The sequence below is a fragment of the Narcine bancroftii genome, chromosome 4, assembly GCF_036971445.1.
Source record: "Narcine bancroftii isolate sNarBan1 chromosome 4, sNarBan1.hap1, whole genome shotgun sequence".
Classification (NCBI taxonomy): domain Eukaryota; kingdom Metazoa; phylum Chordata; class Chondrichthyes; order Torpediniformes; family Narcinidae; genus Narcine; species Narcine bancroftii.
Window position 1 is genome coordinate 89,320,689 of NC_091472.1, and position 25,766 is coordinate 89,346,454.

General features: G+C 38.5%; 1 protein-coding gene across 6 annotated transcripts in view; it reads right to left on the reverse strand.

The window, feature by feature from the left end:
* The window catches only part of atl2 (atlastin GTPase 2), a 95,593-nt gene that overhangs the window by 55,349 nt on the left and 14,478 nt on the right, over positions 1 to 25,766 (reverse strand). For all 6 annotated transcript variants that reach the window (XM_069931898.1, XM_069931901.1, XM_069931902.1 and 3 more), the window contains exon 2: positions 8,881 to 9,128. In XM_069931898.1, the coding sequence (XP_069787999.1) occupies positions 8,881 to 9,128 (248 nt within the window). The remainder of the gene's footprint in view (positions 1 to 8,880; positions 9,129 to 25,766) is intronic.

Genomic DNA, 25,766 nt, shown 5'->3' on the forward strand with positions numbered 1-25,766 from the left:
TGAAACCATCAGTCCTGCTCTTATGCATTTTTGGCCTTTCCAGACGCAACAGGGCAGCATGACAATGACAAATCTCCTACATTTCAGAGTTTACGACTACAATAAAACATCGCCGGGAAGAACAATCCAGTCACCGACACGCTATCCCGCATCACCATCTCTTCCCTCCTTTCACGTTATAGACTACATGGCTTTGGCAGCAGTTCAGCAGGAAGATGAAAAGATGGCTGTGTATTGCACTGTCATATTGGGACTGAAATTAGAGGACATGCGTTTTGGTCCAGCAAATGTCTCCTTACTTTGTGATTTATCCACTGACCAACTAAGGTCCATTGTACCTGCTGTGTGGCGACATAAGGTGTTTGACGCCATACAATTTGGCTCACTCTTTGATTAGCTTCGTGGTGGGCAAATTCATGTGGCACAGCCTGCACAAGTTGGCACTTGGGCAAGGACATATATCCAATGCCAGAACTCAAAACTTCAGTCCCACACCAAAGCCCAACTACAGGTTTGTTCACATCCACAAAGATACAGTTAACCCGTTGACCCATCCAAGGGCACTACTCACCTCTTCACAATAGTAAATAGGTTCACAAGATGGCCAGAAGATGTCTTGCTCTCCGACACCTCTGACTCAGCCTGAGTGAGAGCCCTCATCACCAATCAGATAGCGCATTTCAGACTACCCATACATATTTCCTTTGACAGAGGAGTTCAGTTAACATTCGGGCTATCCACAATCACAACAGTTGCTGCGCAACTGCCTAGGTTGACAGCCTATCATCCCCAGTCCAATGACTCAGTGGAACTCTTTCACTGTCATATGAAAATGGCTCTCATGACACATCTTAAGGAACAAGATTGGATAGATGAACTGCCTTGGGTACTTTTAGGCATCCTTACCACACAGAACATATAGCTATGCCATCTGCAGAATTGATTTGCAGAGCCCCCTACCAATCTCAGAGGATTTCATTCCACAGCACATGGGCAGCAGGAATCTCTCACTTCAGTACTCACACTCAAGGGAGAAGGTGGGTACACTGGCACCTATCCCAGCCACCCAGCATGGGTCTACAACTTCATATATTCCGCCCAAACTCAAGGACCTCCTTTATGTATCCAGTGCAAGGATGCTCACAGGAATCTGTTGCAACAGATGAAATTCCTTTCAAGGTGATATGGAATGATGGTGTCAATTTTGTTATAGACATTGGAGGCAGGCAAGAAATTATTTCAGTTGATTGCCTTAACCTGGCACATGTGGACCTAGATCAACTGGTACAGATGGCATGCCCCCAGTGCAGGGGCTCCTGCCAGCCTGTTTTAGCTGTATAGGTGAGACTGCAGTGTGATCTCTGGTGGGGGTTTGGGGTTATGTGGAACTGCACCACTCCATTATCAAACCAGCATCTGTAGTTGCAGGCCCCTGCAGGATCAGGAGTTCCCAGTGGCTGAGGGGCACAAAGAACTCAAGAGGCACGAAACTTCAGAGGTTAGGTGATTGTGATAGCATGCCAACTATTTAAACTCCTGTGGATTCCATTAAACAGTTCTGTTGGTTCAGCTGACAGACAACTTCTGTTGGGCTTTATTCACTGCATTTCTTGCTACACTATCAATTTTGGGATGGAAATTAAAAACTTCATTTGTGACCCTTCAATTCTTGCCAGAGTATATACATCCCATTAAGGATATCCAAGGCCAAGATCAAAAAGTTTGTGAGCACCAAAGGCCCATAAAATCCATTCCTACTTGTACGTTTTGCTCTCAAGAAACAAAGCAGCATGTATATTTCACAATCTTGCAGAAGCTGTTAGAAGTTATTTGCTTTCATAGCAAAAGATTCTTGACACAAGAAAGCTCTTCATAGACCAAAACAAGGTGATAAAGAAAGCCTGACCTCCCCTGAAGAACAGGCACCCTGCACAGCTACGACTGTGAGGAAGATGCCATCCAGGGTGAACCCACACAAAGCAACAGATCCAGATAACATACCTGGTCAGGTGCTGAAGGTCTAATGCAGCCCTGAGGCAGTCCACAGAACAGCTACCATCATCCCAGTGGATGATGGAAGTGACAGTAACCAGTGCTGCTATAACTGGAACTGGCTCAAACCTGGAAGAGTAGAGAGATAGTGCTGCACTAACTGCAGGGTCGTTTGGCTTGTTCTGAATGCCAATAGCTCCAAATAGGCTTTAAATGGCCTTTTAAAGGAGATGGTGTTTTTTTATTTTTAAATTCTAAACCTTGGGGTCTGTACCCAAGATGGCAGGGCCTATGCTGGGCAGCAGACCATGATGGTTTGCAGACAATGGGAGATCAGCAAACTGGTGCAGGGCACCTGAAACTGGGAGAAAACTCCTGTTAAGGAAAAACATAGGAGATAACCCTACAGGAAAGTGACCATGGCAGAGGAGCAGCGAGGGGTTCAGTGGCTGAAGGACAAACAGACTGTTGGTGACTTGTGGTCGAAGGACTCACACCTGGCTGTAGGAGAATACCTCAAGGGACCACATAGCAGAACTGGGATTCAAGTGGGTGCTGAGGGCTTCCTGATCGTATTGGAGGTTTACTGTATATCTGGAGCTCAGGTTGCCAATGGTTTGAACTGGAGTCTGTATGGCTGCAGAGGTTGCAGGAGCACTGGAGATGAAACCACACACTCAGCATCTCTGGAGGAACTCTCTTGCTTCCCTATTCTCCTATTGTTAGGGTGCTGGGGAATGCTCTTGGCAACTGTTTGCCTTATGGCTGACAATAGTAGATCACATATTACATTTTTGATGTATTATTAAGTGATCAAGAAAGGAATTTGAACCTTTTAAATAACTACTGCCCAGTGGCACTGACATCTACAGTCATGAAGAACATTAAATAATGCATCAAATAGTGCATCAATGGTGACAGAATGTATCAAAGCACAGCTTCCAGCATCATTAGACCTTTCCAATTTGCCAACTGTCCACTTCATCCTGACTCACTTGGAGAACGATGCCTCAAGTGAAAGACTATTGTTCATTGACCTCAGTGCTCCACATGATTATCCCTCAGAGGCTGGTGGATAAATTGTTCTTGCTGGGACTCAACATACCCACTGCAATTGGATTCTGGACTTCTTGGTGGAAGGACCACAGTCTGCCAGGTTGACAGCAAAATCTCAGGCCCCCATGCAGAATACTGGTGGACTCCAAGGCTGTATGCCCAGCCTGCTATTGTTCATGCTGCTGACTCACAACTGCACTGCCAGATTCTATTCCAACAGAATCATCAAATTTGCAGATGATACAACAGTAGATATCCTCATCAGCAACAAGCAGTTGCATTACAGAAAGGAGGTTGAAAGGCTCGTAAAAAGGCGTGAGAAACCACAACCAGAGTCTCAACGTGGAGAAGACAAAATAGAGGTTGAATTTCAGGAGGACAAAGGTCAACCATGCTCCAGTACAAATCAACATTTTACCTCAACTCGAGGTACTGATATTTTGATCCAATTAGTCATAATAAGCACAATGTGTTCATGGCATCTTTACATGATGGTAGGGAAGTGGCAGTAGGAAATCTTAATACAATAAGCAATTTTCAAATGGACACTTCAAAAGGAATCTCAGGTATGCATTCAATATAGGATAATAATTTACAAAATAAAATCACATTTATAACAAATTGGTTATCATTAAACAAGTTACCCAAAGGGCAGTCAAATCTGAAAAGTGCTTTCAACGTGAATGTCATAGTATGTTATGGAAGTAAAAGCAGAAGTACATGGTACTCAAGAACAAGTCCATTTATTTTGTGAGATATAGTTCAAGTGATCAAAAGCTCCAACTCCAGTCCTTCAAATGTAAAAGCAGTAGTGTCCTTGCAAAAGCAAACAAATGTCCAAATATGACCTCTGGCTCAAATATGATTTTTTTTTAAAGTAATTTTTTATTTTTCACACTGTGAACCATATCAACCAAAGTGTATACAAACGTTTCTCATTTTCTCCCTTTTTCCCCCCCTTCCCACCCCCCTCCAAAACCAATAAAAATTCAACATACTCAATACAATAAAACCATGAAACAGTGTCTTCACACAATGAAAAATAAACAAGAAAAATGTGTCATCTACTTATACACTGGATCAAGTCATTTTGTTTTCTTATCATTTTAGGGGGTGGAGGTCCGAGGCAAGCCCTCTCTGTTATGTTCCCAAATTTGTTCAAATAATGTGATTTTATTTTAAATTATATGGTTTTTTTTCCCCAATGGAATACATTTATTCATTTCCATGTACCATTGCTGTATTCTCAGGCTCTCTTTCATTTTCCAAGTTGACATTATACATTTTTTTGCTGCTGCTAAGGCTATCATAATAAATCTTTTTTGCGCTTTATCCAATTTGAGGCCTAATTCTTTACTTATGTTACTTAGAAAAAAGATCTCTGGATTTTTTGGTATGTTATATTTTGTGATTTTATTTAATATCTGATTTAGATCTTCCCAAAATATTTTCACTTTCGTACATGCCCAAATTGCATGTACTGTTGTTCCCATTTCCTACTTACATCTATCTGATAATGTTGGATCCCATTCTTTTAACTTTTGAGGCGTGATATATAACCTATGTAACCAATTATACTGTATCATGCGTAACCTTGTGTTTATTGTATTCTTCATAGTTCTAGAACACAAATTTTCCCATGCTTCATTTTTTATCTTTATGTTTTAATCCTTTTCCCACTTTTGTTTAGGTTTATAGTAGCTTATTTCATCATTTTCCTCATCTTGCAGCTTAATGTACATGTTCATTATAAATCTTTTAATTATCATTGTGTCTGTAATCACTTATTCAAAGCTGCTTCCTTCTGGCAATATCAGTCTGTTTCCCAATTTATCCTTTAAATAAGCTTTCAGTTGATGATATGCAAACATAGTACCATGAGTTATTCCATATTTGTCCTTCAACTGTTCAAATGTTAATAAATTATTTCCCAAAAAAACAATTTTCTATTCTTTTGATTCCTTTTCTCTCCCATTCTCTAGTCTAAAGGAAAGGTTATCTATTGTAAAAGGGATGAGTGGGTTTTGTGTCAATAACAATATTGGTATTTGGTAATTCATTTTTTTTTCCTTTCTAAGTGGATCTTCTTCCATATATTAAGTAAATGATGAAATACTGGTCAGCTTCTATATTGCACCAGCTTTTCATCCCACTTATAAAAGTATATGTTCCGATACCTTTTCCCCTATTTTATTTAGTTATATCTTAGTCAAGTCTGGTTTTTCCCTTGTCTGGTAAAAATTTGATAAATACCTTAATTGTGCAGCTCTATAATAATTTTTAAAGTTTGGTAACTGTAAACCACCTTGGCTACACCTCTGTTAATTTATCCAACACTACCCTAGGTTTTCCCCCCTTTTCACAAGAATTTCCTTATTATTCTCTTTAGTTCATTAAAAAATTTCTCTGTTAAGGGAATTGGCAACTATTGAAATAAGTATTGTATCCTTGGGAAAACATTCATTTTAATGCAATTTACCCTCCCTATCAACATAGCGGTAATTCTTTCCAATGTTCTAAGTCTTCCTACAATTTCTTTATTAGTGGCTGATAATTTAGTTTGTACAGGTGGCTTAAGTTATTATCTAACCTGATACCTAGGTATCGGATTGCTTGTGTTTGCCATTTAAATGGTGATTCTTTTTTAAATCTGCATTACTCATTGGCATCACTTCACTTTTATTTGCATTGATCTTGTACCCCGATATTTCTCCATACTCCCTCAATTTCTTATGTAATTCTTTTACTGATACCTCTGGTTCTGTTAGGTATACTATGATGTCATCTCCAAATAAGCTGATTTTATACTCCTTCTCCTTTATTTTTATCCCTTTTATTTTATTTTCTATTCTTATCAGTTCTGCCAGTGGTTCTATTGCTAAGGTGAACAATGAGGGTGATAATGGACATCCCTGTCTAGTTGACCTACTTTATTTAAATTGGTTCGATACATATCCATTTACTGTTACCTTCACCAACGGTCCATTATACAATGCTTTAATCCAATTAATATATTTTTCTGGTAGATTGAATCTCTGTAATACTTTAAATAAATTTTTCTATTCTACTCTGTCAAAGGCTTTTTCTCCGTCTAAAGCAACAGCCACTATTGGTTTCTTATTTCCTTGAACTGCATGAATTAGATTAACAAGTTTACAGACATTATCTGCTGTTCGTCTTTTCTTAATAAATCCAGTTTGATCTTGTTTTATTATTTTTGGTACACAATCGGCCAATCTGTATACTAATAATTTTGCTATTATTTTATAATCTGAGTTAAATAGAGATATTGGTCAATGTGATGCTGGTGTTAATGGATCCTTCTCAGTCTTTGGTATTACTGTAATTATTGCTGTCTTACATGAATCTGGCAAGTTTTGTGTTTCTTCTATCTGGTTCATTACTTCCAGGAGAGGAAGAATTAATAACTCTTTAAATGTTTTATAGAATTCTATTGGGAATCCATCCTCTCCAGGCATTTTATTGTTCGGCAGCTTTTTTAACATATCCTGTACTTCCTCTACTTCAATGGTTTTATCAGTTTGTTTTGTTCCTCTTCTTGCAATTTCAGCAGTTCAATTTTAGCTAAAAACTCTTCTATTTTATCATCTTTCCCCTCGTTCTCAGTTTGGTATAATTGTTCATAAAATTCCTTAAAGTTCTCATTAATCTCTATTGGATTATATGTGATTTGTTTGTCCTTTTTCCTTAATGCCAATATAGTTCTTTTAGCTTGTTCAGTTTTAAGTTGCCAGGCTAATATTTTATGTGTTTTTTTTCTCCTAGCTCTTAATACTTTTGTTTTATTTTCATTATGTTCTTCTCCACCATGTACTTTTGTAATGTTTCGGTTTTTTTTTGTCCGCCAATTCTCTCCTTTTCGTTATATCATCCCTTTTTACTAGTTCCTTTTCTGTACTTACCATCTCCCTTTCCAACTGCTCTATTTCCCAATTGTAGTCTTTTTTTTTAATCTTAGTTACACAAGTTATCATCTGCCCTCTAATGAAGGCTTTCATTGCGTCCCACAATATAAATTTGTCTTTCACTGATTTCGTGTTTATTTTAAAATATGTTTTAATTTGGCATTCAATAAACTCTCCAAATTCCTGCCTTTTAAGTAGTATGGAGTTTAACCTCCATTAATATGATTTTGGTGGGATGTCCTCCAGTTCTATTGTTAATAACAAGGGTGAATGATCAGATAGTAATCTAGCTTTATATTCAGTTTTCCTAACTCTCCCTTGACTATGGGTCGACAACAAAAACATTAATCCTTGAGTATGTTTTATGCCTACTCAAATAATATGAATATTCCTTCTCTCTTGGGTGGTACCTCCTCCATATAATCGCACTTTTGTTTTGCTCAGAGAGCCATTTTTGCAGTCCACCGGTCCGGGGTGGGGGGGGTGGGGGGTGGGGGGTTAACAATTCCGCAGGGCCAACACCAACCTCGGAGAACGGGCATTCTTCACCACCACGGTTCCCTGTTCCTTTGTGCAGGTAAGGCCTTCTTTCTTTTCCAGTGACATTTTCCCCCCCGTTGCTTTTACTTTTTCCTTCTTGGGTGCCATCTTCTTTCTCTTCTCTGCAACTTTTATTTCTTAAATGTTATATTTGTTAAACTTTGTCTTTTCTTGAGTTTTTTTCTGGAGAGGGCTGGTTTTACCCTACCAGCCTCTACTCCATCACATGACTCCTCCACTCAAATATGATTTCTGACAAGTTTTCAGGACCCCTATTCTAATAGAAAACTAGTGAAAAAATATTGAGTAATAAAGTTTTAAAAAGTCTGCACAATTTATAGAAACAGTAGTTTGCCTTAAGGAGAAACAATTGTCAAGGAAAAGAACATTGGGGTTATATATGCAATATTTTTTGTCCTAGCCATTCTTAAGAGCATCTCAAATCTCTACTTGAAGTAATGGAGTTTTTAAAGCATTCTTGTTAAATGTTAGAAAATATCAAACAAATATCTTAAACAGTTAAATATGGAAATAGTCAAGTTATTTATTACATTTTTCTGTTCCTAGCAAAACTAATCATCTAAAAAAAAAGGCATTTAAAAACAGCAATCTAGAATTAGGTTAAGCTAAATAATTAAAAAAAAAATCAGCATCTCACCAACATCTCTTCCAAAAGTTGGCCAATGTACTTCAGAGAGTAGTTCAAGGAAATCCTAATATACATATTTGTTAAGATAGCATTTGGACAGCATTCTTGTACAAAGTAATAATATTTTAATTTTCCTTGTAATTATAGTCTTTATCCCACTTCAACTAGCAATTAAATGACTTGTACAAGCTTGGAAATCTTCAGAGGTTATACTTTGCAAAAAAGTTTTTTTCTAGCTCTCCAAGACCAAGGACATTCTAAATAGCCAGAGGTTTTTTTTAAAACAAAAGCTTATTTACATGTCCAAGCCTGATTATCAAGTACACAATGTCTGGGAACAAATATTTAAATAACAGTTAGAATCAATACTAACAAGAAATGACATTGGAAAGATTCAGGGTACAAAGGGGATCCTACAAGAAAATGAGTGAAAAAGCAATTCAAAATAAAGTCAAGTACCCTAGGTTACCCCTGAAGACAGCTAGAACAGTAAACTTTAAGAAAGCCATGAATTCAAAGTTTGGAGTCTGTGGCACTAATTCCACAATTTGCAACTGAATTAGCTTCATCTACTGCCTTCAAACCAAAATTTTACAGACATCTACCCAAAGGGTGATTAAATATAGTAGTTTGGTTTTGCCAACAGCTTTAAAAATTCACACTTCAAAATAACTTGACTCAATATAACAATTATAAAATTGTAGGACAGACTCTTACCTGATTATACATGTATCGCAGCATGAAATCCAACAAAAATGATTTGCCTTTACGAAATGCGCCCGCCACTGAGACAACCACAACATTCAAGTCCCGAATATGCTCTTGTAATAGAATTCGCTCCAAAGATGCTTCATCCAGATCAAAATGATGATCATCTTCATGTGCCAATACTACCTGGATTGGCCTGGCTTCTTTCATGGGTACGTCATTGGAATTCATTGGAAATTCTTGAATATCAGACTCATCTGTTTAAAAACACAGCAACTTAGCTTAAGATGCAAATGGGGGAAAACAATGAGCTTCAGTCTATTTATACAAGAACCTTTCCTAGTCTTCAGGTCAATATTTGTCCCAAATTGAATAAGGTAACGTTAGCAAAGCAGAAACCAGGCTTAAAAGTGAAAAATTCTGTTTTTAAAAAAACTTGACCAAAGAATAGCTAGTAGTCTGGAATGTAAAAATAGTTGCGAGTTCAATAAACTTTTCCCAAAGGACATTATTAAATATACAAGTTATCAAAATACAGTAACCTTTCAAGTAAACTCAAGTGCTACTGCAATTTCTACTGAAGGATGTTAAATCAATGGAAATATCACATTCTTTAACCACAGTACCAGTATTTTTTCAGCAAGCTAAACTCACTTTTCAATAGTATACTTATTTGTCTATCAAAGCAGTGTGATTCATAACTTGTTTTATAAAAACATTTTATTAAACTGCTACCTGCTAATGAAAAAATAATTCTCCACTCGCCAACACTTCTCCCTCAATTTCCTCTATAGATAATTTAATCTATAGCGATTCACTGCTGCTTTCACTTTCAAAATCTAAAAATATCACTGCATTTTAACATGTACTGATGATCATGTACATGTCTGGTGTGACAGAATATATAGATATGTTTTTTGGAGATAAATTGGGAAAGGTTTGTTCGAGTAGGTCACATACAAACGCTTTTAAAACAGATTTAAAATATTGGAGCTCTGCCCCATGCTAGACATGTCAGGGCCAATAGTTTTTGTAAGAGCTTTGGTGAGTGCCCAAGAGACTTCACTAATGTATTGTTGTTTACAAAAAGGCAACAGATGAAGGAGTATGTCGGAGCCGCCTTCTGTCTAGAGGGGAGCTTGTTGTTCTAAGAGGGTCATATGGTTTTGCAGACCAAGACCATTTCTACATTGTTACAGCCAGCAACAGTAGCTGGGACTGGAACAGGACAAGCTGGAAAGTTCGTGGACAAACCCCATTTTGAAGATGGGTTGTGAGTTCTTAGTTCAGCCTGGTCAAAGCCCTTGTGGTTCATACAAGAGGAGAGGACTGGCTGTCTAATGTTTCACTTGAAATAAGGGAAACAAAAAAACTCTGTAGTGACCTGAAAGAAAGCAGATATCATCTGGAGAACCCTGAAGGGACAAGTTTCGTCAGCAAGACACTGGAGTGGCTGATTAAAAGGAAATCAGTTGTGGATGTCCTGGAACAACAAATCTCTTGAAAACAGACAAGAACCTTCGTGAGCAGTAAACATTTACCTTTCAAGCACCAAAGCCTGGTGAACTTTATAAATGTTAAATTCTGTGCATAGTACAAGAATTGCCTGCAACCAGTGAACTTGGAGGAATGAGAAGTGAGATTGGACTGTGAACCAAAGAACTTTTCTGAACTTGCACACACATTACATACACGTGCGCTTAAAATTAGAACGGGGTTAAGTAAGTCAATAGTGACAAGTCTGATTTTATTTTCATGTTTAAAGATAATTAAAAGCAAGTTTTGTTTAAGTAACCATTTGTCTTGGGGAATATCTATTGCTGCTGGGTTTTGGGGTCCTCTGGGCTCACAATACTAGGAACAAACTCAGAATCAGTCATAATATGTGACAATTAATAATTACAATCAATGTTTTTTCATTTAAAATTATTTGAGTTTTATCATACACAAGTCCATTTAAAATATACATTTGGATTGATAAACAATAATACATGGACTCCTATTCCAATCTAAACAGTAACTAGTAAAAATAAGAAAAAAGGCTGATATAAAGATCTAACCCCATTCACCAACCATTATTCAAGTAGACTTGAAATTGAGCAATGGCCTCCAGAGATCAGACGAAACATGCACATTTACTGCATCCCAGCACCTTGATCATTCCAATAATGAAGATATAAATGAACCCCAAGTCTCATCAAAACAGATCTTAATCTTCCTAACATTATGTCTTATTTTTTTTCCCATATTTAGAAAGGACATACAATCCAGTAACCATGTTTATGGGTGAGTGGAAAGTTCTCTTTCCATTTAAGCAATGTTCCTCTTCTAGCCAGTAATGTAGTAAATGCTAAAACCTGTTTTTGGTTAGAAATGAAATGTACTTTTACATTACTGGAGAAGCCAAACATTGCAAGCAACAGACATTGTTGTAGTTCATTCCTAAAAATGGCTGAAAATAGCTGTCCAATATTCTGTTAAATTGGGACAAAAAGCAAAACATATGTATCAAAGAGACTTCAAATCTTTTACATTTATCATGCATTGCGTTGATTTCTGAGTAGATTTAATCAAGCTTTAACTTTAGAAAAATGTACTCTTATGCACTACTTTAAATTGAATCAAGCTGTGCCTAGCACAGAGATGAGTTATGGATAAGAGCCAAAATTGATATCCAATCTTTTGAAATAGACAATCAATGCTCACAAGAAATGAAATGTGGGAAAGATTAAGGGCACTAAGGATATTCAACAAGGAAAATCATTCTGGCAATGAAAAACTGGTTGCAACCTTCCCATTTCTCTAGGCTGATGACAATACTTGGCCAAATTCCAGATTATTAATAACAAATAATTAGAACATTAAAGGAATATTTAGAGTACAAGATAATGATAGATAAAGAAATAAGCACATCTATAGAAACAAGAGCCAAGTGAGATTTGATTATGTACAAAGAATGTGGGAATTTTTGGGGTGTTGATGAATAAAAAAAAGGTAATTTGCATCAGGAGTAAAAGCAACATATTAGAAATGGTTGCAAATCATGCATTGGAAAGGTAAAAAAAAGCAAGGAAATTGCCATCATGATAATTGTACTATAAAACTGTTGGGCACTGTTGGCCCAACCTTAAAAAGCAACATTGTAACTCCTAGATTCAGAGAAGATTCAATGTGCAAAAATGCAAGACACAGTCAATTCACTTAACATTTGTATTTAGATAAAATGTCAGCAATTGTGAAAGATGTTTCATCAGAGCACTTTAAAAAATTCAAGATAATCAGGTAAAATCTGCAGGAAAGGGAAATAGTGATTGACCCATTCATTGAATTCTTGGAAGTCACTGGGATGGATAAAAGGAAACAGGCAGATGTATAATGAGAGAGGACTGGCTGGTTAACAGACAACAGTAGGCACAGTTGCATTGTGGGAACCAGGAAAGACCAAAATGTTTCCACTAGTGGGAGCTATGGAAGCACAGATATAGATCTGTTCTAATTTGCATACCACAGCAAAAGGTCTACAGCAGATGCCATCCCACTGGCTCTAAAAGCAGTCCTGGAACACCTGGACAGCAAAGGTGCATACATCAGTATGCGCTTCACTGACTGTAGTTCGGCATTCAACACCATAATCCCCTCAAAACTGATCAGTAAACCTAGGCCTCAATACCCCATTGTACAATTGGATCCTTGATTTCCTCACCTCCAAACCACAATCAGTGAATATTTGCAAGAATATCTCCTCCACAATCAGGACTGGAGCACCACAGGACTGCATTCTTAATCCTCTGCTCTACGCATTTTACACCCATGACTGTTTGGCTTGGTACAACAATAACACTATTTACAAATTTGCTGACAATACCACGAGTGGGTTGTATAAAAGGGGGTGATGAATCTGCATACAGAAGAGACTGAAAATTTGGCCAAATGGTGCACTAACAAGCTCGCACTCAATGTCACCAACATCAAGGGAGTTGACTGTGGCCTTCAGGAGGGGAAAAGCAGAGGTAGACAACCCAGTGATCATCGGGGGGGGGGGGGGGGGGGGGGAGAAAGGAGAGGGAAATCAGCAGTGAAGCATGCGAGCAAATCTAAATTCCTGCAGGTTACCATTTCACAGGACCTTTCTGGACCCAACACAAATGTCACTGAAGAAAGCACATCAGCATCTCTATTTTCCCAGGCATTTGGGGAGGTTTGTTATGACAAAAAAAATCTTGGCCAACTGTAATGAAAGATTTAAACTGTGTTTTTTTACTTCTGCAGCTGCAAGGCTGAGAACCTGCTTGTTTTTTTTGAATCAGAAGACATTATCTAATTTACACTATGGGGCCCAGGGATGCATATGAATCAGTAGACATTATCCAACTTCCACCATGAGGCCCAGAGATGCAGTTTTCTTTTGTTGGTCTCAGACTGTCAGAAGACCCTTGAAGATAATTAAAGAGACAAGATCTGAAGTAAACAACTTTTGGGTAATATAAGCCATGGTCCCACTGCTGAAGTTTGAGACTCTCCAAGAGGTGGCAACATCTCTCAGCAAGAAGAACTTCAAGAGTCCAGCTAACATCCCGGTCAAGGGAGGTAGAGAAGCTGCTACAGGCACCCCAACAACCTATTACAAGTGTGCAGTCATTGCCTCGCTTCGGTAGTTGGGACCAGTCCAGGCGTTGATAAGTATAATTGGGAAGGGCTTGCATATTGTAGTGTGAATTCAACTTTAGATTTAGTAAACTGAACTGCTCTCGGTGTGTGGGTGTCTGTTTTCTTTTGGTAGCTCAAACACTGTGACCAATCTAAAACAAACAAAATAAGAGGTATAAGTTTACCCAAGACACCAACTTCTACAAATGTGTAGTGGAAAGTATGCTGACCAGTTGCATCATAGTCTGGAAATAGGGGTACCTCTACCTCTTAGTGAAAATCCTTGCAAAAGATGGTGGACCCAGCCCAGTTCGTCACAGGTAAAACTCTCCCTCATCAAGAAAATCTACAGGAATGCTGCTATCAAAAAGCAGCAGCAATCATCAAGAATCCACACCACCCACAGCATGCTTAGTTCTTACTGATGCCATCAGGAAAGAGGTGCAAGTGGCACAAGACTTGTACCACCAGGTTCACCAACAGTTGCTACCTCTCCGCTGTCAGACTCCTAAACAAACTCAGGCTAACTCAATGACTCTTACTTTGCTCATTTAGAATTGAATATTTTCTAGACTACAGTTTGCTTGCATTTCTTTTTGTTTACATTTTTCTCTTAAATGCATATTTTTATTAGTTTTTACTGCATTTCCAACAAAAATTCTGTGGCCCATGGGGAAAAAAATTCCAGGGTTTTGAGATGTCATGTATGCACTCTGACAATCTGAACTTTTAAGAAACTTAAACAAGGAAAAAGTTACAGGTGAAGGGATGGTCAATTAAAACAGCTGTGCAGGAACTTCAAATTAATAATAGAATGGGCAGGTCACCTTCCAGGAAAGTTTGGATAGGATGAGCTGGTACCAGCTAGTTTAGAAGAATTATAAACTTGATCAAACCAAGATATTGCTGGGTCTTGATAAGATGGACATGAAGAGGATAGTTCCTCTTGGAGAATTTAGAATGAAGAATCACTGTTTAAATAGAAGGCATGAAGCATTAGATTTTCTTGATGACAGCACTCTTTCAGGCAGAGGTAGATGTACATTTGATAAGGTTAAAATGTCACTTAGTAAGCAGGACTGCAAAGCTAAGCATACAATTAGATCACCCATGATTTTTCTTTTTAATCAGAGTAGGCATGTTGAGCTGAACAGCATACCCATGTTCCTAATTTGTACTTTTATAAGCAATATCCTGATCTCAGCACAAAATAATTGTGCAAGGGGAGTCGATAAACAATTTTCATTTAACTTCTTTACTATTTCAGTAGATTGTGGGAATGACTGCCAGGGCAGGAACTTGCTCCTCGTGTAGAAAGTGGATAGTAAGGAACACTATGTCAGACTACTTCATCTGTTAGTATAGGTCGGTGATCCTGACATCAATAGTGGGAAAATTATGGAAGATCCTCTAAGAGATCGGATATACAATTATTTGGCTAGCCAGGAACTGATTAGGGATAGTCAACATGGCTTTATGTATGGTAGGTTGTGTTTAACTCATCTTGTAGATTTTTTTTGAGGTGGTTACCAAGAATGTTTACAAAGGAAAGGCTGTGAATGTTGTCTACGTGGACTTTAATAAGGCCTTTGACGAGGTCCCACATGGAAAGTTAGTCAGAAAGGTTCTGATGCTAGGCATTCATGGTGAAGTAGTGAACAATGGCTGGTGGATGATTGCTTCTCAGACTGGTGGACTGTGACTAGTGGTGTGCCTCAGGGATAGATGCTGGGACCATTGTTGTTATCATCCAGATCATTATGGATGACAAATGTTGTAAATTGGATCAGCAAGTTTGCAGATGACACTAAGATTGGCAGCACTGTGGACAGCAAAGGTGTTCAAAGCTTGCAGAGGGATCAGAACCAGCTAGAAAAGTGGGCTGAAAAATAGCAGATGAAATTTAATGCAGACAAGTGTGAGGTGTTGCATTTTGGAAGGTCAAACCAAGAAAGGACATACACAGTAAATGGTAGGGCCCTGAGATGTATAGTAGAACAGAGGGATCTGGGAATACAGACACACAATTCCTTGAAAATGGCATCACAGATGGATAGAGTTGTAAAGAGCTTTTGGCATATTGGCCTTCATAAAATCAGTATTGAGTATAGGAGTTGGGATGTTATGGTCAAATTGCACAAGACATTGCAGAAGCCAAATTTGCAGTACAGGTGCCTAACCTTTTATCCAGGATTCCTAAACACCAGCAACCTCCAAAAACCAGCACTTTTCAGTAGATGACATCTGCTTCATAATGGGAATTTCTCAAAAAATTCCTGCAATGCTGGCTGTGTAAAAAGTTCCAGGAGTGAATTAAAAACCAATTGCCATCCCGAATTTTTCCTGCAGCAGCTCTAGACATTTCTGTAGTCATCCTGCAGTCTAAACTGAACTTCAGACTGTCCGCAACAATGCACCCGACCACCTTGCTTCTAGCCCCTGCTATCCACCCCTCCTGCCTGTCCATTACTACCCCACAGCTGTCACCACCACCCCCCCCACCCCCACAACTGTGCTCAGACAGGACATACCAGGGGGATCGTCTACTGAGGACAATTGAGTGGAGCTGAGGAATAGGATAGGTATGACCACCCGTGTGGTGGTGCATTACAGACCACCCAATAGACAGCAAGAATCAGAGGAGCAAATCTGTGGAGAGCTAACAGAGAGCTGCAGGAAACAAAGATGTGATAGTAGGAGATTTTAAACTTTCTACATATTGACTGGGACTCCCATACTGTAAAAGGGCTGGATGGCTTGAAGTTTGTCAAATGTGTTTGGGGAAAGTTTTTTTTTTAAATCATAAAAAGGTACCAACTAGAGCAGGGGTTCCCAATCTGGGGTATATGTACCCCCCCCCCCCCCCCCCCCGTGGTACATTTGCACTTTTCAGGGGGTACATTGGATCTGAGAGAATAACCACTACTGTACAAGTGTTGTAATCTGCAGTCAGATTGCACAATGTTGTTTTTTTTTTAAATCCTTAATTTTTAGGGGTACATGGGAACCTATAAAAATGTCCAAGGGGTACAGAGGAACAAAAAGGTTGGGAACCCCTGAACTAGAGAGTGCAATATTGGATCTCCTATAGAGAATGAGACAGGACAGGTGACAGAAGTAAATGTCAGGGAAACATTTTGCATCTAGTGATTATAATGGCATCAGTTTCAAGTTAATTATGGAAAGGATAGGTCTGGCCCTCAGGCTGAGATCCTAAATTGGAGAAAGGCCAATTTTGAGGAAATAAGAAAGGATCTAGAAAGCTTTGATTGAAACAAGTTGTTTTCTGGGAAGGATGTGTTTGATAAGTGGAAGGCCTTCTCAAAAGGCAAAATTTTGAGAGTACAGAGTTAATGTTCCAGTCAGGATTAAAGGCAAAGGGAACTTTGGTTTTAGAAGGAAACTGGGGATCTGGTTGAAAGAGGTGTATAGCAGGAAAAAGGTAACAAGGAGAAAATGAGGTACTTGTGGAGTATAAAATATGCAAGAAAAAAAGGAAATCAGGAGGGCTAAAAGCCATGTGGTTGTTTTGGCAATCAATGTGAAGGAAAATCCGAAGGGTTTCTACAGACAGATAAAGAGCAAAAGGAAAGGGACAAAATTATCCCCTTAAAGCTCAGAGAGGTCAGCTAGGTTTGGAGCCAAAAGAGATCTTAAATGACTTTTTTGGCATCAATATTTACTCAGGAAACAAGCAGAGAAGCCATGGAACCTATACAGATTAAAGACGAGGGAGTCTTAAAGCAAAGAGGGGTGAATAAATCCCTAGAGCATGACAAGATGTTCCCTCAGACCTTGAGGGAGGCTAGGGTAGAAATTACAGGAGCTCTGGCAGAAATATTTAAAATTGTCACAGGTGAGGTGCTAGAGGATTAGAGGGTGGCTCATGTTGTCCCATTGTTTAAAAAAAGGGGCCCCAAAAGTGACCCAAGAAATTAAAAACCTGTGAGCCTGATGTCAGTAGCTGGTGAATGATTGGAAGGTGTCCTAAGAAATATACATGTATTTGGATAGCCGGGTGGATTATAGATCGGCCACATGGTTTGGTGCATGGTTTACCAAAGCTGTTGACAAGGTTCCACATGGGAAATTAGTCAAGAAGGTTCAGACACTTAGTGTTCATGTGGTTGCAAACTGGATTTAACATGGACTACATGGGAAAAGCCAGAGAGTGGTAGTGGATAATTGCTTCACAGACTGGGAAGCAATCATCCACTAGTATGTCTCAGGTATTAGTGCTGGAATCACAGTTTGTCACCTATATCAATGATCTGGATGATAATGTGGTTAATTGGATCAGCAAGTTTGCAAATAAAAGATTAGAGGCTGCAGACAGTGAGGAAAGCTTTCAAAGCTTGTACAGGGATCTGTACCAGCTGGAAAATGGGCTAAAAATGCAGGTGGAATTTAATGCAGATTAGTGAGGTGCTGCATTTTGGAAGGAAAAATCAAGATATGGCATATAGTGTAAGTGGCAGAGCACTGAGAAGTACAGTAGAACAGAGGGATCTGGGAATATAGATACACAATTTCCTGAAAGTGGAGTCACAGGCAGATAGGGTTGGCCTTCATAAATCCAAGTTGTGAGTATAGGAGCTGGCATGTTATGGTAAAGTTGTACAAGACATTGGTGGAGTATTTGTATGCAGTTTTGGTCACCTTACTACAGGAAAGATATCAATAAGATTGAAAGAGTGTAGAGAAAATTTACTAGGATGTTGGCTGGACTTTAGGAACAGAGTTACAGGGAAATGTTAAACAGGTTAGGACTTTATTCCCTGGAGCATAGAAAAATGAGGGGAGATTTGACAGAGGTATTAGTGAATGTAGATAGGCTTTTTCCACTGATGGTAGGTGAGATACAAACCAGAGGACATGAGTTAAGTGAGAAAGGGAAAATGTTTAGGGGCAAACATGACAGGGAACTTCACAGAGAGTGGTGGGTGGGAGCATGGAATGAGCTGCCAGCTGAAATGGTGAATGCAGGCTCAATTTTAACATTTAAGAAGAATTTGGACACGCATGTGGATGGGAGGGGTATGGAGGTAATGGACTGGGTGCAGGTCAGTTGGACCAGGCAGAATAGTTCAGCACAGACTAGAAGGGCTTGGTTTCTGTAAAGTTTTAAGCTTCAAATTTCAGAAAGCCTTTTGTCTTGATTGGTACAACTGTAGTTAACTCTGACCATTCACCAGATTGTTTTTATCATCAACTGATGCTGAGGGATCAAAATCTCCACCTTGAAAAACCTGAGAATTGACCAGATTTTGATTTAAAAACAAAACCAGGAGATTAGGGTTGGGCTGAAATAAGGAAGACCATTTAATATTTCTGTCATTACAATGGACTGTCAGCTAGAATTTTCTACCAAGTCTCTGGAACAGATTTAAATAAATTTTAAAATTTCAACACTCAACTAAGCCACAGCCATCCCATCAGAAATATTCTACTCCAGCAATAAAAAGCCATTTTTAAAACAAATTTTGTTACACACTGGACAATAATTTTACATACAAGTTTTGTTCACAACAGCAATTAATTTTATGTCAATGCAGCCATATGTTCACAGAAAATATCAATGATTAAAAATGTATTTATAAAATGCCCTAGTTATTGCAGACTAATACTGATGCTGGAATTTAAAAAAACTCCATGCAACAGTGCAGGGAAGTGTATGATCATGCACTTTTTTTGAAGGAATAGACTATTTTCTAAATGGGGAGAGAATTCAGAGTGCCTAAGGGAACTGGGAGTCCAAGTGGAGGATTCCCTAAGAGCCAACATACAGGTAGTGTTGGTGGTAAGGAAGGCAAATGCGATGTTAACATTCTTTTCAGAAGGATTAGAATACAAAAGAAAGGATGCAATACATAGGCTTTACAAGGTAATTATCAGATCACATTTGGAGTTTTTGGCATCATATCCAAGAAAGGAGGACCAGGCATTCCAGGAGGTTTATGAGAATGATATGAAACATGAAAGTCTACAGATGCTGTGATTGTAGTAAAAACAGAAATGCTTTCATAGCATCCATACCTTGAAGAAAGGCTCAAGCCCAAAACAGTTATATCTTTTTACCCCCTATCGATGCTGCAAGACCTGCTGAATTCTTCCAGCATTTGTGTTTTTATAAGAATGATCTCAGGGAACATTTGATGGCTCTAGGCCTTTACTCACTGGAGTTTAGAAGGATCTCATTGTAACCTATCAAATATTGAAAGGCCTAGATGGAGCCGACCTGGAGAGGATGTTTCTATTACAGGTAGTGAAATGTCTAGGACCAGAGGTTACAGCCTCAAAATAAAGGATGTCACTTTAGAACAGACAAATTTCTTTAGCCAGAGGGTGGTGGTTGTGAAGACCAAGTCATTAGGTTATATTTAAACCAAAAGTCGATTGGTTCTTAACTAGTAATGGAAGGCAGGAGAATGGGAGTGAAGGGAAATATAAATCCGCCATGATGAATGGCAGTAGACTGAATGGCCTACTGCTCCTACATTAATTGAAAAGACTGTAGTGCTTTTGCCACCATTGGAAGTATCTTGCATCTAGAACCAAAATGTGTTGAAACTTTGTTCTTCAGATCAAAAACACCCAACTGCATGTAGAAATTAGTTTTAGTCAAATATGCTGCCTAATTTAAGAATTTTAATTTTTCTAGCAAAACATGAATTTTTTTTTTTTTTATATAAATACATAGGATACAATCTAGTGAACACAAATGCCACAACTTCAGGTTATACATGAAACCAAAAGGTGTTTTAACAAACTGCTGCATTTCCCCTCAATTTAAATTATGAAGCAATTGAATACAAAACTTGTCATAAAAACAGCTAAAGTTAAAAAAAAGTCAAAACTATGCTCTCATTTCCAACATTCAACAATTATTTGGAAAGAACTCCAGTGGCTGTGTACATTTGGGATCTAGTTCTTCCCTCATGTTACACTACAGGAACAAAACCCTATTAACCCAAATTTCAATACTTTCCTGGGAAAACGTAAAATATCTCTAAACCTGGGGATTTAAAGTCAATTACCAAATTTCATTCAAAATTAATTTAATTTCCATTTCAGGTTAAATAGGAGCAAGCTTAGTCTTTAAGGAAAAAAATAAACAAAGATATCCTACAGAATACAACTAGCAATAACAGAACAAAACTACCATCTTTAACAAGCCAGCTTATACTTCACAACCAATCACTGAAATATCTGGGATTCCAAGATTCACTTGTGGACATAAAAATTTGAAGAAATAATGTAACGCTAAATTCAAACAGAAGGTATATTTACGCAAAATGCTTCAGGGGCGGGGAGAAAGAAATATGGTTGTGGTTGAAGTATCATGCAAACGCAATTGGGACACCTTACGAGCTATAAAAGTGGTAATATCAAGTACATCATGGACAGCAACGTCCCATGCATTGAAAACTATGCCACACACTCCAAGGCAGCAGCCATAATATGGGATCCTTATCATCCTAGTCACAATAACTTCATGCTGCTATCTTCCCTCTTTTCTCCACCTATTATCTCCTGCCTTTTCCACCCCCATCTTTTGTTCATATGTCTGCCGACATTTTCTCATACTTTGATGAAGAGCTCAAGCCTGAAATATCAGCTAAGTATCTTTACTACATAAAGGACTCTTTTTGACCTGCTAGCATTTTGTTTTACTTCAACCACTGTGTGGTTGATTTTTGTGACTTACTTCTGACATTATTTTACTTTTTAAAAAAACTAACACCATGTCCAGCATTTTAACTTGTTTTAAGATGTTTTTAATCACTTGAATTGGGGGGAAAAAAAACAAGTTTTAATTTAGAACTAGTCAATGTGTAAAAGAAATTCTTGTATAGCAAGCACACACACGCAATGTGCACATTATATGCGTAAAAATACAGCCGTGCCCTCCATAATGTCTGAGATAGAGACACTTTTTCCTTTATTTTCCACTATACTCCACAGGGGAAAATGAAAAAATTTAAATCTGTAATCAAATAATTCAGGTGGAATTAAAGTGCCCATTCCAGATTTTATTCAAGGTTATTTGTATACATTTTGGTTTGACCAGGTAGAAATTACAGCACCTTTTAATACATAATCTTTGGGACATTTGGATCCTCAGGTCTTTGTAAGTACTCAGGTATGTCTAATTGCTTAGCTGGTGCAGGTACAAGATAGCTAGGCTTGTTTCTAAGCTTTTGGTCTCCTTTGGAGTCTGTATTTGCCATTTTAATCAACATGAGGACCAGAGTTGTGCCAATGAAAGTCAAAGCAGCCAATTATAAGCTGAAAAACAAGAAAACAGCAACAAACATCACCCAAACCCAAGAATTACAAAAATCAACAGTTTGAAGCATCATTAAGAAAGTATACTTGTGAGTTCAGTAATCACAAAGGAGCTGGTATTTCTAGAAAGACCTCCACTGCTGATGTCAGAATTCTTATCATAATGAAGAAAAAAATTAACAAGTACATGTCCAACAGATCAGAAAAGCTCTTCAGAAGGCAGGTATGGTTATATCAATGAAGACTGCCCACAGAATACTTCATGAACAGAAATACAGATGCTACAATGCAAGATGAAAACATGGCAAAAGTGGTATGCTTTAAATCTTTGGCTGTTCCTTTATACCTCCACGCTCTACTCATGTCATCACTGATAATAAGGATAATCTTTGTCTCAACTGCCCACAAGACCCTTTTCCAGAATTCTACAAGCTCTAAAATATTTCTTGGCAAACTAATCTGGCCATCCTTTCTGTAGTTAACTAGAGATTTGCATCTTTCAGTGTAGCCTCTGTATTTCTATTTATGAAATCTTCTGCAATGTCCTGGGCTGTGTCTACTAACTTCTGCAGGACTTTCCACTCAGGGGTATTGGTATCCCCATACCAGACAGTGATACAGTCAGTGAGCACACTTTCCAACACACATCTGTAAAAATATTCCAGAGTTTGATGTCACACCAAACCTCAACAAGCTCCTGAGGAAAGGGGTGCTGACATTCTTTCTTCATGATGCCATGAGTGTGTTGAGTCCAGGGAAAATCCTCCTAGATAGTGACTTCCAAGAATTAAATTTGTTCACCATCCCAACCTCTGATTCCCCCAATGATCACTGATTATATACTGTACATCTGGATTTCCCTTCCTGAAGTCAATAATAAGCTCTCTGGTTTTAGTGACATTGAGCGAGAGGTTGTTGTTGGTATCAAGTTCTCAACCTTCTTCATCGCCCCTTTTTATACAATCCATTACCTTGGTATAATCAGCAAATTTATAAATGGTATTGTCATACTGAGCCACAGTCATTGGTGTATCACGAGTAAATAAGAGGGCTAAGAATGCAGCCCTGTGGTACTCTAGTACTGATGGAGATTGTGGAGATGCTCTCACCAATCCTCACTGATTGAATCCTGGATTTCCTCACTTCCAGACCTCAATTACATAGTGGAGTGTTGAGGCCCAGGTCTTAGTTTGCTGATCAATTTTGAGGGAATGATGGTATTGAATGCTGAAAGAGCATCCTGATGTTTGCTATCCAGATGTTCCAGGGCTTCGTATTGAGCCAGTTAGATGGCTACTGTTGGTACAGTAGGCAGATTAGAACAAATCCATTTTGCCACTTAGGAGCTGATATGCTTTAACACCAGCCTTTCAAAACACTTCATCGTTGATGCAAGTACCACTAGTCGACAGTCATTTGTGTTACTCTTCCTGGGCACCAGTACAATTGACGCCTGTTTGAAACAAGTGATACCATGTCCTGCTGGAATGAGATGTGGAAGATATCCATTGGCAAGCTTGTCAGCATAGGTTTTTAAAATTAATTAATCTGGACCAGATGCTTGCCATGGATTTTTTTTTAATTTTAAAGCAAGAAACCCCAATAAAAAGAGAAGAACCCCCAAAAAAGCCAATTAGGTCAGCGCTAGCTCCCTTAATAATGAGAATTGGCCCTCAACATTCATGGCATGAGGCCTCTGAAGAGGAAAGCGAAAAAAAGAAAATCTGCCTCCCCCAGACAGAACATCAGAATTAAACTTTAATCAGTCAAGTGTAGTAAGCTTCAAAGTCTCTATTAACTTGATCATCAATTTCAACTTTAACTTCAGTTGGTTGCCCTCCCAACAGATGAAATCTCTCCTTTCAATTTTTCTTGATCCTCCTCATGTTGAGATACAGAAAAATACCCTCCATTCTGCTTAATGTTAGGCAAAGAGTTGGCAAATTCCAGAGCTTCAAATTCATTAGCAAAAAAATTGAGATTATATTGTCCATAAAAAACTTTTAAGGATTGCTGGATAGCGAAAAGCAAATTTATATCCCTTATTCCACAAAACTGACTTAGCTGGATTAAATTCTTTTCTTCTCTTAACAATTTTGTTACTCAAATCGACACAAAACAATACTCTATTATTCTGGATTACCAAAGGACCTAGTTGTTCCCTTGCTTTTTGAACTGCCATTCTTAAAATCACTTCCCTATCTTGATAACTGAGGCACTTAATCAAGACAGAGTGTGGCGGTTGCCCTGGATATGGTTTTTTTCCTTAGAGCTCTATGTGCTCTATCAAGCTCCAAACCATTTGGAAAATTTCTAGTCCCAATATTTCAGGCAGCCAATTTTGAAAAAATTTCACTGGGTTGTTACCTTCAAAACAATAATTTTCACATCATCTCTTCTCCCCTGATTCTCTAGCATATCAACTTTTTTGCAATAGACTTTTCTTCTCAACTTCCCACATCGTAAAGGAATCTTCTATCTTGTTAACTGTATCCTTACATTGTTCCACTTCCATATGACAATCATGAAAATCTTAAAATTTCTGAACTTTAATTTTATTAACAGATTTCTTACATCTTACACATTTGTTTTCAATACAGTTATTTCTTTTTTAATAGCTCGCAGTTGATTTGTAAAACCAGCTTCAACTTCAGCAAAATTAGCATCCATTTTCTGACTAATTAGGTCCATTTTCCCCCCCCCAAAGATTATAATCAAAAACCTGAGGATCAAGAGGTGTTGGGATAACAATATGTACCCACTTTACCTTGAATATATTGATCTCCTGCTTCTTCTGTTTCTTCTCCTTGTGACTGTTGTACAAAACTCTCGTCCTCTCCTGTTGATGTAGCTAAGAGTTGAAGCTGCAAAAAGGCTTTCTATTTAGCCCTTGTAGGACCTGCAATCACTGTTGAAGTCGGGTCTTCAAGCTCTGTTTCAGTTGCTTCCGTAACACGCATGCGCGAAGCTCTGCGCAGGTGCACTGGCTCCGCAGTAGTCTCCTTGGCATTCCTCCATGCTCCAGCACCACCCTCCCCAGCTCACTGAGAGGGCAGTGTTGGAGCCTGGATTCTTACCCAGGAAATCTTCGTCGATCATGGCTGGAGAGGAACTAAAATCAGAGGCTGAGTTTTCAAGGTAGGCCCTAGTTCTTGCAACAAAGTTACTTCAGTTGTAGTCGATTTTTTGTAGTTTGAGGTTTGTAGCCATCTTCTGAGACCTCTAAAGTTTGTTTAAAAACAATTAAATCTTTAAAAGTTTTTAAAAAAATAAAATCAGGTATTAATTAATTCTGCCAGGAGAGGAGTTTTCCACTTCTTCCTCCTATGAAATCACACCATGCCCCCCAGATATACTCTCTTGAAGGCAGCCTGCATGTCATCCTCAGATTTAGGCAGGAGAGGATCATCAGGGGACATGGGGGCAACAGTGGTGGTTCTTCCTTGTTCTTGTGTTCAAATTGGAAATAGAAGGCATCAAGTTCATTCGGGAATGAAACTTTGCCATATCTGACTGCACCAGATTTGGGTTTGTAGTAAATTAAGTCATTTAGGCTCTGCCACAGATGTCAGATATTCTTTATTGTTTCCATTTTTGATTTGAAACTCCACTTCGCCCAAGAGATGGATTTCCACGAATTGTGCTAGGATTCTACTAAATAGAATAATACCTAGTGTCGCCGAGAATATTCTCCCAGAATCACAGTGCGGCTTTCGCGCAAACAGAGGAACTACTGACATGGTCTTTGCCCTCAGACAGCTCCAAGAAAAGTGCAGAGAACAAAACAAAGGACTCTACATCACCTTTGTTGACCTCACCAAAGCCTTCGACACCGTGAGCAGGAAAGGGCTTTGGCAAATACTAGAGCGCATCGGATGTCCCCCAAAGTTCCTCAACATGATTATCCAACTGCACGAAAACCAACAAGGTCGGGTCAGATACAGCAATGAGCTCGCTGA